Raw genomic sequence first — 14,438 nt, 5'->3', positions numbered from 1 at the left:
AATAGCAGCCTTTAAGTTGTTTGACTCCACATACACACCATAAAGATAAGATTGAAAATACCTTCAGGAACAGCAGAGATAAGGCACCAGGTACATTTCTTGTAAAATAAAAATATGTCAGATTTGTATTCCATCACCAACTCTCTTCATTCATTACTGCTGCCGAAGTACAGCTCCTCAATTTTGCAAGTTTAATGTTTGTTCCATCTTCTGTGCAGTGGTCACTGTTCGAGGTAATTATTTGTTTTGCTATTTTGTCAGAAACTGACATTTTGAGCCTGTGGCTGTGCGCAAAATATAGGTTGACTCTTACACAGAAGATTACAGCAACCAGCCACTTTTTACAATTCTATTTATTTACTTAAACAGCACCATTACCGGTTTCAAACCGATAGGTTCATCTTCAGATGGCTAGTTCATGCTTTACATTTATTTCGTGTTTTATTTCCCCATGTAATGACAAAATAATATATAACGCAGAGAATAAAAGCAAAGCAGTCTGGGATGTTATAAAAAAGGAAACAGGGAGAGGCAAACAAATGCAGAATAATGTACTGCTAAGGGAGGCCAGTAAGGTAATAAATGATCCACAACATTTAGCAAACTATGTAAACGAGCATTTTTCAAGTACTGCAGAGAAGTTGCAGCAAAAATTCCCCAAAACAAATATAACACCTGTAAATAATGTTGCACTAAATACTCTGATGTTACTTCCTACCACAGAGAATGAAGTCAATAAAACTGTTCAAAAACTAAAAAATAAAAAGTCAGTAGGCTTAGATGAAGTACCAATGTGTGTACTGAAACAATGCGTATGGATTATACAAGGCCCCTTAACAAATATAATAAATGAATCCTTCACATCAGGGACATTTCCAGAGCAGTTAAAACAGGCAAGAGTTGTACCTTTGCTTAAGAAAGGTAATGCAGAAGGCATAGAAAATTACTGGCCAATTTCCCTGCTGTCACCATTCTCAAAACTAATAGAAACAATCTTTTAAGCGAATCACAGTTTGGTGGCAAAAATACAGAGTAAGCCATAGTAGAATTCACAAAAGTTGTACTTGATGCTCTTGATACAGATGAGTGTATCACAGGCATATTTTTGGCTCTTTCTAAGGCGTTTGATACAGTTGATTAAAAGATTCTATTAAATAAATTTGAAGCATTAAGAATAAGAGGGGCAGGTAGCTAATTACTGGTTTCAATCGTACTTATCAGATAGGGTACAAAGAGTAGAGATAACACGTACTTCAAATAGATCTAAACATTTAGAAAAAACACTTATCAGAACCAAAATACATTAATGTAGGGTTTCCGCTAGGTAGCATATTAGGACCAATACTATTCCTCATACATCAATGACTTTCCCAGTAGTGTTACTCATGGTGAAAAAATTCTCTTCGCTGATGACAGCAATATTGTATTCACTGACAAAACAAGAGAACTCCTTGCTGAGAAAGCAAATGAAACTCTCAAGGAAGATTATGATTGGTCAATAAGCAATAAAGTGACATTTAATATATATAAAACCTTATGCCATGAATTTCAGTTTGAAGAGGAAAAATGACTATGTTAAATTAAATGTAGATGGCACTTCTACAGACTGCGTAACAAATGCAAAATTTCTAGGAATGAATATTGATTCTAAGTTGAAGCGGTGTGAACACACGAAGGTACTTGCAAACAGAATGCCATCAGCATGTTATGCCCTTAGAATCCTATCATCAGTGTATAACATGCAGTGTCTTTTAGTTACATAATATTCATATATACACTCAGTTCTTAGCTATGGCATTCTTTTTGGGGGAACAAATGCACAAAATGTGAACACGATTTTCAAACTCCAGGAAAGAGCCATAAGAATAATAACCAAAAATACTAGTCGATCTCATTGTGATGATCTGTTCAAAACACTGGGGATTTTAACTGCTCCATGTGAACACATTTACCAGTCAGTTATACACATCAAAAATAACATTGGTAATTACTGCACAAACAGCTCTGTCCATGACCATGCAACAAGAGATAGACTCAACTTACATTTGTCAAGAAAAGATAAACATAAAACTCAAAACAGCATTTTCTACCAAGGAGTAAAACTGTACAATAAATTACCAAAAGAGATTAAAGAAATTTCAAAAATACACTTGTTTAAAAAGGCAGCTAAAAAGTACCTGTTATGCAATACATTTTATAAATTGAAGGATTACGTAGAAAAGAGAGGGTTTTGATAAAAAAATGTTATACAAATTAATAATAATAATAATAATAATAATAATAATAATAATAATAATGATTATAAAACATCCAACATTCCACATAACACCATCCAACATTCCACATAACACCTTTAATTTATGTTTTTTACCTCCTTTTTTCTGTCCTAGAAATACTTACCCCCAAGCTATGCATAGCACAATATTAACACTTCTTCCTCTTTCTGAGCTCAACATCTTACTCATTGTGGAGGGATGCTGACTCAGTTTTTCAGGATAGGAAATGGGAAGTTGCGGTACAGAAAATGGCCCAGGGATCACCAGTGAGTGTGTGTGTGTGTGTGTGTGTGTGTGTGTGTAGTGTGTGCAGTGACTAATAGTGAGATATGAGTGAGCAGTGTGGCATTACATTATTTAATAAGTTATTTGTAAAAAAAGTATTGTAGGCGAGGAGTAAATTTAATAATTGTCTCTAACTAGAAGTCTGTAAATATATGTGTATATCCATTAGCTTATTTTAAATTGGTCTAAACTTGTAAATACTTTGACATGTGCTATATCATTGTAAAAAAGAGATCTATGGATGAATAAAGCTACTACTACTACTACCACCACCACCACTACACTCGATGAAACTTACTTGGGGTGGTGATGCACTACAACCAAAACAAAATGTGAGACAATGTCTTTATAATTGTAATTGTGCCTCGGGATGATTTTAAGTGATGTAAACAAATTATTATTATTATTAAATGGAAGATATTTCAATTATTTACAATGAAGAATCTGTGCCTTTACGTTCCAGTGCGCGTTCTTCATTGTAAATAATTGAAACATCTTCCATATAATAATAATTATTTGTTTACATCACTTAAAATCATCGTGAGGCACAATGACAATTAAAAAGACGTTGTCTCACATTTTCTTTTGGCTGTAGGGCATCACCACCCCAAGGAAGTTTTGTCAGGTGGGGAAACAAAAAATGAAATATAAAAGTCTGAAGATGAACCTATCAGTTCAAAAGTGGTAATGGTGCTGTTTAAGTAAATAAATAGCATTGTAAAAAGTGGCTGGTTGCTCTAGTCTTCTGTGTAAGAGTCAACCTATATAAATATTTCTTTTATTTTTTATTATTTCTTGGTATTGAATAAGAATGACTGCATGATATATTATGGCATCCACAGTCATTGTAATCAATTCAGACTTGAAATTATCTTAATTGGCTTAGAGTGGAGCACATGTACTTATAATTCTGCTAATAGCATAGCAACACTTTTTATTAAATTGTGTTTTGCTGTGCACTGTTAAGTAAATATTTTGTATGCCTCTCATGTTTCAGATGCTAACAAAATTAGTATTTTAAGATTCCATTTCATCATTTGATTTGTCCTTTGTGAGCAATCATCTTTTTTTCTTACTTGTAACACAGTGCAGGAATGACATGCACTGAGACATGTGGAAGCTCTGATAGGTTTATTTTTAAAAAAATGCTGTATCCTGTAGTTTGAGATTCCATTGCCTTCCAATCTACAGTTGCATTGTGCATTAATTTATGAGTTCTATGTAAAATTTGGCTGTTTTTAAGTCAATAATTATTTGAATTGCTGTTTTGTATTGTAGAAAATGTCTGCAATAGGTAATAGCATATCAGATTTTTATTCCAATTTGCCTGTTATTTCTCCTGTGTAATGTCTTCACCAATTGATAAATGTATATATTTTACTGCAATTCAAATTTATTCCAGTGCATGGTACATTAATGTTATTTAGGAAATAAGCATACCAAAATATTTTTGTTATACAAGACAGTTAGCCCAATAAATCTTTTATCACATGCCATCTTTCCTACTTTCAAAATAAGTTTTCATATAATAATAATAAAATAAGCAGCAGCAGCAACTGTATATAGTTTCATTCATTCTGCTTTACTTCCTAATGTTAATTATGTAGTCTAGTTGTGCACCCATGAGCCTTTGAAATGTGAATGTTGCCTTTGCTTGCATTTGTACCCTAACTTATACTTGTTGTTTTTATCTGTGCCTGTTATATGTTAAGCACTTTCAACCTGAGTTACTTGCTTGTGAAATGCTAGCAGTCCATCCCAATTACTAATATGCATCATTTCTGTTTCAGAATACTGTTTACTTTAGCAAAGCATTTCTGTATGTTTGTCTTCAGTTCGATGAGTTATTAGTTAATTATTTATGCTTATTTAAGAAAGTTATAACTTAAACAACTGTAGGTGGTTTTGAGATTTTAATTAAGAAACAAAACTCCAGTACTATAGATATTTTCCCAATATTACATTAAGGATACTATTCTGGCGGCATTATCGCTGGTGAAGTATTTTATATTCTCATTATTGAACATACTGATTACAACTTAGTAGTAGGGCTTGAGCACATAAAGAAACTTACTCAAGAATTGTAAGATTCTTACACTAAGGAAAATCAGCTTGTTATGGCAACACTACTAGCAGGGTGGTACTTGGTCTCTTAAGGTAATACTTATCTTTTTTTTCGGTCTCAGCTAAGGCAAAATTAAGAGTACTGTCATGTAAGCAGTATTCCAAATCAGTCAGTTATCCACCTATTAGATTCTAATCAGTTCAAATATTAAAGTATTTTTTTCACTCATTTGCCTAAATTGCATAAAGAGACACAGAGAGAGATTGTATGAGGGATGTTCGAGAAGTATTCAGCTGAAGACAAAGATGACATTAATGTAGCCAAACTACTGTGTTTTTTTTAAATGTAAAACTCTTTAGATGCCAACTGCAAAGTTTCACAGAGGTTCATTTAGCTGTTTGTTTGTAATGATCATGTAAATAATTATGTCAATACTTCTTTGAAAATGGATTACATTCAGTTATGATTTAAGGTAAAGTATCCTATTTTAAAATGTTTTGCCATAACTAATATACAGGATTGGACATTAAACAGTCCTTGCTACATAGTTTCTATAGTAAAGAAATGAGATGCCAAAATTTAAAAATTATTCTGTATCTAATGGAGATAATGAGGGCTCAGAACCTGTATGATCAAAGAGGTTATTGAATATTCGTGAATATTCACTGAATGTCAGTCAAGGATATGCAGGCTTCCTGACACTGCAATGATCTCAATTGTTCATGGCCATGCTTTACATGAAATCTTGGCCATGGCAAATCTTTCTGCTCAATGGATGACTGTTGACCAAAGATAAAAAAGTACTATTGCTCAAGGATGTTTGGACTTAGTTAAACCTTATGCGATTGAGTTTCTCTGTTGTTTTACAGTAGATGAATCATAGTGGATGACAAAAGGTCCCACCAAAGAAATAGGGAATGATTCCATCTGCAGAAAAACTTACAGCAACTTTTTCTGAGAGTGACCACAACAAGGTTGCACCATCACCATGGGAGCGTTAAGTTGACTGTTGGAAAAACTGAAGGATGATATTCAGACTAAATGGCCACATCTTGCAAAGAACAAAAGTTATTTTCCATTATCATAATGCACCTTCACACATCTCAGGTTTTTGCTGCGAAAGATCATGGCCTTCACTGTTGGATGGAGATAACACACACTCATATTTAATTGCTGGCTCATCTTATCCAAGTTTTTGGCATTTACATGTTACTTTTTCAGAGTGGTGAAATGGTTTGGTCAGGGAAGACAGAAAGGTACCAGCAGGACTCAGAGGGTGAGAAAATGAAGCTAAAGATAGGCACTGTGCCAACTTTGGTATAGAGATGACAGAAAGAATAAAGTGTGGAGTAAATATGAATTAAAGATGAAAGGAAAAAATGAATAAACAGGCTGGCAAGATGCAAAGATAAATTAGAGTTTGATCTCCTATATGTGAAGATAAAAAATTTTGAGCTAATTTGTTTCTTGACAGAGTCATTATAGAGTTATCCCTTTAGGGTGAGGAGACTAAATGTGGCTGTTAAAATTGAAAGTGTTAAGTAAAGGCTTGAGAGAGAATGGAGGCACAATGCTGGATGTGAGGAACTTCTGAAATGCTGTTGAAGGATGTCTCTGAAGAAGGAATGAGAGAATCCATTGAGATAACCCATGAAACTCTTAACAGCATACGAGGTGTGGCTATAAAATAATGGGACTATTGCCGCAAAACATTTTATTTAAAAAAGATGTACATATTTAGTCATTGTCACCCTTAATATTCTCCCATGTTCTATCCCTACAATGCTCTATGCAAAGTTCCATTGATGGAAACAGTGCTGGAGGTCTTCTTCTGTGAGCTCCTCAATCACACATACCACTTTTTCTTTCACTGCTTCAATTGATTGAAATTCTGAAACTTCCTGGCAGATTAAAACTGTGTGCCCGACCGAGACTCGAACTCGGGACCTTTGCCTTTCGCGGGCAAGTGCAGAGTGAAAATCTCATTCTGATTGAAATTCTGTTTCTTTTAATGCAGATTTGACCTTTGGAAAAAGATAAGTGTTAGGTCAGGCAAGTAAGATGGGTGGTCTAACACTCAGAAGCTGTACTTCCTAGAAACCTCTTAGCAGACAGTGCAGTGTGAGCACATAATTGAGCAAGAAGAGATAGTAATGTTGATTAATGATTTGACTTTCAGGAACCCAGTGAAGATACACAATTCCATTAATATAAAAAAACAAATTGTCATCGCTTTGAGCTTGATTTGCTCATTCGAGCTTTTTTCGCTCTCTGTCAATTGAGCTCTTCGAGTGCATGAAGTGGCACTTAATTTCTGGATCATAAGTGAAAAACCAAGATTCATCATATGTTAACACTGTTTATGATCATTTTCGATGGTATTCCAAGTCTCTCTAAAACATTTTCACAAGGTGCTTTTTGCTCAGTCATGAGGATCTTCAGCACCTGTTTCACACACACTTTTCTCATGTTATAATTGTTTTGTAAAATTTGCTTTAAGCTTTCCATGTCAATTCCTACAGTTTCGGCAATCGATCAAATACTCGAGCGGTGATCAGATTGATTCAGATTACCTACTGTTTTGATATTTTCATCTGTTTTTGATACTGAACAGCATCCCAGAGGTAAATCATCTTCAACATGTTCTCAGCCATTTTTCACTTGATCAACTCAGAAACTTGCAGGAGTGGTAAACAGACTTCTCTATAAACTTCTGTCAGTAAAAGATAGGTTTCATTAGCAGTTTTTCCAAGTCTGATGTGATACTTCATGACAATTTCTCGCTTTATTTTTACACTTGCCATTTTTACAGCAAAGCAAAATAACAGCTGTTACATAAATGAAGTCCATGGCCACACCAGAGATGCTTCATCCCACTATGAAGGCTTCACACTTCACGGCTATCAGTCGTTCATATTTGGTCCATGCGTACTTTGTGACAGCATCAGTCTCATCATTTTTTATCCACACCTTGTATGATCTCATTCTATAACAAGCAGACTTTGTAACTGTCTGTCAAAGAATTACTTGGCTATTGTAATATGCCATTAATGAAAACTGGAGGAACACTAGTTGGCAGGAAGGCTGCTGAAATAAATCAGAGATTATGTACAGTATCCTTCATAATATATACTTAATATTGTTGGTTGTAGATTATAACAGATAAATCTCTTATAAGACATATTGTCTGATGTATACTTGAGTAGCTTTGTGTTATAAAGATATAAGGATTTGACCAAGAAAGAAATGAAATTTTAAAAAAAAGAAAAGAAAAGAAAAGAAAAAGAAAAGGGGGGGGAAAACATTGAGGCAGTTCACTTGGTACGGTTTATTAATCTTAAGCAGCCTGTGTATTTGGAATATTCAGATTTTCTTTAACTCTAGTGTCATAGTGGTGAATTTCTTCCCTGACAGCAAATTCTGTAATACTGATCGTGGCAAAGAATGTATAGAAACTAATGCACAGGTTCGTAATTGATGCATTCTTGAATCTAGTGAAGATAGAACGATAGTGCACCACATGACTAACATTTTACATAGTTTTTTAAATGGTAGTGATGTGAGGAAATTGTGTTAATAAACATATTCCATGTACATGACTGGAACATCCTCAAATTTATCATCATAAGATGATGACTATGAAATGAGTATCATAAAGCAAGATAGCAGGGCTAATGGTTCATAGCAAAAATAAGAAGAAGGGCCAGAAGACAGAACTTTCCAGAACATTAGCTCTTTTTGAAGAGTTGTATCCTATGTATATTGTCTTCTGTTATTCAAGTAAGGACCAAGTACTGGTAATGTAACACTATGCACATTTCCAAATTAAAGTTTTCTTGTAAATCTGAAAAAGGATGTGATTAAAGTATTTAGTTGGGCCATATGAAATGAGAAGCCATTCTTTTATTTTTAAAAGCATTAATATGTAACAATAATTTCCATTTTTTTTATGTTCTTATCTCACCATTAGAACAGTTTCAAATTTAACGAACTCTGTAAGTGTGCATTTCTTCCATGTTGTTCAGCACTTCTGTAAATTTCTGTCAGTTCCATTGGCTGATGACTGGCTTGAGAAACTGGTGTTACACTTTGTGATGTCATACAGGCACACGATGAGACCATCCATGCAGATAACAACACCAGCAATAATGGTGGTATGGGGGCTCATGTTCAGCAGCCTCCTGTAAGTGGTGGTGTCGATGTGAAGGCGGTACCGCCAGAATCCCCTGCTGTTCCTTCTTGTGGAACACCTCAGCCACGCTGCCTTAATATTGCAGGAATAGAAAGTTTTGTTGATCTGCATGGTGGCCTCCCCCATGCTTGGAGTCTTCCCCAGCTCGGGCCACATGTGCGGTACGTATATGCATTGTATTCCAGTTAACAAGTTATTGTGTACTGTACTACAGTGTGCATTATACTTCATAGTTACCAGTACCGTAATGTATTTTCCTGGCATTCTGTGAGATATATTAGATGACTGATTGTGAGGAGATTGAGAAAGACGTACACAGCTAACAGTTGTGTGTTTCTTTTTTTAACCACAGAGATGTCTTTTTTTTTTTTTTTTTATGGCACTAGCGCTTTCTCACTAAACATTTTCTGTAATGTTTGCTATGTAAATTGCTTTTTAATGGCTATAGTAATGTGATATAAATTCAGTGAAAATGACCATGCCAAAGAGAGACAATATAAAATATTTTATTGCTACTGAAATAAATATGTGATTAATATCTCTCTCTCTCTCTCTCTCTCTCTGTGTGTGTGTGTGTGTGTGTGTGTGTGTGTGTGTGTGTTATTAAAGTGAAAGAAGAAATAAATATTGATGTATTCACCATAAAACATTTGGTCACTGATCCATCACATGGCACAAAAAAGTAGTAGAAAACGAACATTATTATTGAGAGGACTACAACCACAAACTTCAGTTGATAAAAGATCGAATGTGGTTAGAGATAGTACTGCTTGAGTTGATAAAGATGAAACTAGGCAAAGAGAGGCCTTACTCATGAACAGTAATATGATTTGAGAATGGTAGTCTAGATATACTTAAGGGCCGGCCGCGGTGGCCGTGCGGTTCTGGCGCTGCAGTCTGGAACTGCGGGACCGCTACGGTCGCAGGTTCGAATCCTGCCTCGGGCATGGGTGTGTGTGATGTCCTTCGGTTAGTTAGGTTTAAGTAGTTCTAAGTTCTAGGGGACTTATGACCTACGATGTTGAGTCCCATAGTGCTCAGAGCCATTTTTTATACTTGAGGAGGAGACTGAAAGGTGGAAGGAATATATAAAATAGCTGTACGAAGGAAATGTACTGGAAGACAGTATTATGAAAAGGAAGCGGTAGGGGTTGGACAGGGGCTCTGATACTGCGAGAATAATTTGAGAGAGTGCTGAAGAGGCCTAAGTTAAAAAAGGTGCCCCTAGGAGATGACAGTGACTCTGAACCATGAAGATCCCTGGGAGAACCAACCACAACAAAGCTGTTTCACCTAGTATGTAGAATATATGAGACAGACCAAATATCCTCATGCTTAAAGAAGAATGTAATAATCCCAGTACCAAATACAGCAATTGCTGGCAGCTGTGCATATTGTCAAACCATGAATTTAATATTATGTTTGCAGTATATTAACTCAAGTTGTCTACAAAAATATGGATTGACCAGTGTGGCTTCAGTAAAAATGAAGAAACTCACAAAGAAGTGCTAATTTTATGATTTATCTTTGATAAAAATAGAAGCTGAGTAATGAATTATAATTTACTACACCACATTGTGGCTACCACAGTTGCAAGGACTACCCTAGTCCAGTGCCGTCCCTCTAACACAAACTTCAGTTCACACCTTTAGCCCATTTCCCCCCCTCTTAAATCATCACTATTGCCCAAACTGTCTGATATTGGAATAGCACACCCAGCTTTGTACGTAACGGGGAAATCCTACCTATACCTCGTAGTAAGCCGGAGACCCGGGTTCAAGTCCCGACCAGGTCACAAATTTTAATTCATTGCTTCAGTTGCTATCCGATTAATCTTAAAAGGCAAATTACACTGCCCAACAACAACAAAATTTTTTGAATGCTTCACAAGTAAGACCTTACTATTTTTGGTTTGAGAAAAATGAATATCACAAAGAAAAAATTTTATTAGTTTTCTTTTCTGTGCTATACAGTTGGTGGAAGTATTTTATTTCAATATATTGAAAGGAAATGATACATTTTAATTGCATAAGCCAACAACATTGGAAGTCCATTTCACATTTTTAATGGCATTTAAATTGTAAGGTTTCTGAATTGTTGGAAGTATACCTGACAGTTGGATGTTCTGCAAGAATTGTATGGTGAAAATCAAACAATGGAAAATCCACTAAAGATCCACATTGGACAAATATATTATACTAGAACTGACATGTGATTACATTTTCACGCAATTTGGGTGCATAGATCCTGAGAAATCAGTACCTCTGGCCATAATAACAGCCTTAATACGCCTGGGCATTGAGTCAAACAGAGCTTGGATGGCATGTACAGGTACAGCTGCCCATGCAGCTTCAACACGATACCACAGTTCATCAAGAATAGTGACTGGCGTATTGTGACGAGCCAGTTGCTCAGCCACCATTGACCAGACGTTTTCAATTGGTGAGAGATCTGGAGAATGTGCTGGCCAGGGCAGCAGTCGAACATTTTCTGTATCCCGAAAGGCCTCTACAGGGCCTGCAACATGCCGTCGTGCATTATCCTGCTGAAATGTAGGGTTTCGCAGGGATCGAATGAAGGGTGGAGCCACGGGTCGTAACCCATCTGAAATGTAATGTCCACTGTTCAAAGTGCCGTCAATGTGAACAAGAGGTGACGGAGATGTGTAACCAATGGCACCCCATACCATCACACTGGGTGATATGCCAGTATGGCGATGACGAATACACGCTTCCAGTGTGTGTTCACCGTGATGTCGCCAAACACGGATGCGACAATCATGATGCTGTAAACAGAACATGGATTCATCCGAAAAAATGACGTTTTGCCGGGTTTGTCATTGAGTACACCATCGCAGGTGCTCCTCTCTGTGATGCAGCGTCAAGGGTAACCACAGCCATGGTCTCCGAGCTGATAGTCCATGCTGCTGCAAACGTAGTTGAACTGTTCGTGCAGATGGTTGTTGTCTTGCAAACGTCCCCATCTGTTGACTCAGGGATCGAGACGTGGCTGCACGATCTGTTACAGCCATGCGGATAAGATGCCTGTCATCTCGACTGCTAGTGATACGAGGCCGTTGGGATCCAGCACGGCGTGCCGTATTATCCTCCTGAACCCGCAGTTTCCATATTCTGTTAACAGTCATTGGATCTCAACCAACACGAGCAGCAATGCCGCGATACGATAAACCGCAATTGCAATAGGATTCTATATGACCTTTATCAAAGTTGGGAACGTGATGGTACGTATTTCCCCTCCTTACACGAGGCATCACAACAACGTTTCACCAGGCAACGCCGGTCAACTGCTGTTTGTGAATGAGAAATTGGTTGGAAACTTTCCTCATGTCAGCACGTTGTAGGTGTCGCCACCGGCGCCAACCTTGTGTGAATGCTCTGAGAAGCTAATCATTTTCATATCACAGCATCTTCTTCCTGTCGGTTAAATTTCGCGTCTGTAGCACGTCATCTTCTTGGTGTAGCAATTTTAATGGCCAATAGTGTATTTTTAAGACTCTGGATAACACTTGTAAAAGTATGTATAGGTACTTTACAAGAGCAGAAACAATGTGACTGCCCACAGGATTTGGTGAGAGAATAACCTTTCTTATTAGCAGTAGGCTGACAGAATTTTAAGATCTGAGGAGGTGGGGGCATGGGGGGAGTGATGAAGAACCATTGTTTTCCTAGCAGTAATTACAAGCGTCATTTTTAAAGTAAGAACCGATTTGTAATGGAGTTGGAGAAATTTTATTTATGAATGTAAATTGTACAACAAACATGCACATTTTTTTGCTTTTCAGCGTAGTCACCATGAAGATTTTAAACATTTGTTAAGTCTTGGTACCAGCTTTCGAATCCCAGCATCAAAGAAATCTGCTGCCTGGCTATTAAACCAGTTAGTAACAATGTCATCATTTTCTAAGCACTTTCCACCAAGAAATTCCTTCAGTTTTGGAAACAGATGAAAGTCTGATGGGGCTATTTCAGGGCTGTGTGATGGATGATCCAGTAACTCCCAATGAAACTTATCCAGCTGCATTGTTGTTCTTGCCACAATGTGAGGCTGAGCATTGTCGTGAAGCAGAATGCCGTTGCTAGAGAACAGTACCTGCCGGCAATTTTGAATTGTGTGCCTAAGCTTTATTAATGTTTCGTAGTACATCTCATCATTGATTGTCATTCCTTTTGACAAAAAGTCTACCAGAAGAATGCCTCTCCAGTCTCAAAAAATCATGGCCGTGATTTTCCATGTTGAATGTTCTTGTTTGAAGTTTTATGGTTTCATCAGCGAGTTTGAATGACGCCCCTCACTGGACTGACGTGCATTCTCTAGAGTGTATTGTGCAATCCACGTTTCATCACCGGTCACGGTGCGACTTAGGAACTCGTCACCATCCTTGTGGTAGCACTCTAAAACTAACATGAATGCACCATTTGCTTTGTTTTGTGATCTTCTGTCAACATTTTCGGTACCCATCTCGCACACATTTTTTGTAGCAAATTTTGTCAGTAAGAATATGATAAAATACTGATCTTGAAACCTATGGAAATTTCTGATGCAGCTCGTCAATAATGAAGTGCCTGTTGTGGCTAATTGCCTCATCAACTTTTTAAGTAAAATCTTCATTCGTGGCAGTAGGACATCCAGATCATTCATCATCATGAACATTTGTCCTACCTTCATTAAACAGCCTACATCATTTATGCACATTTCCATCATTCATTACACCTGCACCATAAACGTCAAGGTGCTGGTGAATTTCAGCAGGATGAATTTGTTCTGCATGTAAGGACCGTATAACAGAGCACACTGCACAGTCAGTCGGATTATTGATTAACATGGTGACAAATGCAGCAGTATAACCATTCAACAAACACATGCAGAGATGTGAAACTTAATGATGGTGTAGTGAGAGACTGGCCAAGAGTGGCCGACTGGGAACATATGTCACATGTCAGGATGCGTGGACATGATGCGCCATCAGTTCTTACTTTAAAAATGACCCTTGTAAAATGGGACGCTGTATGAGAGTCAAGTTTCCTGTTCAAGAAAATTATGTTCTTCAATGGTTATTGCCTACACGTGATGCATGAACATGTTTCGTTAACTTTTGTATGCAATATTTATGTGTTTGCTGTGCTGACATTGGTTTCTGTCTATAAAACTGAATTACGTCTAATACCATCTCAATACTGTGTGTGCATTCTCACATGTTTGCTTCATTTACATGTCAAATCGTTGTATAGCTTAGTAGAAAAGGAAATCTGAAATTTATGAATCAAAGTAGAATTTAGTCTACATTTCTTTAAATAAGTATCCAGTCCTATATGATAATTGGCTATAAAATGAATCTGCACTAATGTTTGTGAAAACTGCAACACCGATGAGGAGATTTACGATGGCAGTTAACTGTCCGCAGATCTGGTAAATGGTACTGTATAACTGATTAGAGGCACAGAACTGTGCAAGAGCGTACGCAGAATATGAGATGCAGGAAGTGTGCAGGATCAGCTTATGTTAGTTTTGTGGAGGACAACAAAATAGTTATAAGATTTCATGATAAATGACTCTGGATACAGAGTCTGTATCTGTTGTTATGAACTTCAGCCACAGTTCC

At 36.9% G+C, this 14,438-nt stretch overlaps 1 protein-coding gene across 3 annotated transcripts in view; it reads left to right on the top strand.

The window, feature by feature from the left end:
* The window catches only part of LOC126202870 (tau-tubulin kinase homolog Asator), a 624,922-nt gene that overhangs the window by 571,540 nt on the left and 38,944 nt on the right, over positions 1–14,438 (top strand). For 2 of the 3 annotated variants that reach the window (XM_049936900.1, XM_049936901.1), the window contains one exon: positions 8,732–8,979. The exons of the other annotated variant lie outside the window; for it this stretch is intronic. In XM_049936900.1, coding sequence (XP_049792857.1) covers positions 8,732–8,979 — 248 coding nt within the window. The remainder of the gene's footprint in view (positions 1–8,731; positions 8,980–14,438) is intronic. 3 annotated transcript variants of the gene reach the window in all.

Source organism: Schistocerca nitens, chromosome 9 (genome assembly GCF_023898315.1).
Source record: "Schistocerca nitens isolate TAMUIC-IGC-003100 chromosome 9, iqSchNite1.1, whole genome shotgun sequence".
Classification (NCBI taxonomy): domain Eukaryota; kingdom Metazoa; phylum Arthropoda; class Insecta; order Orthoptera; family Acrididae; genus Schistocerca; species Schistocerca nitens.
The sequence above is the reverse complement of the archived record's forward strand: the minus strand, read 5'-3'. Positions and strand labels throughout refer to the sequence as shown.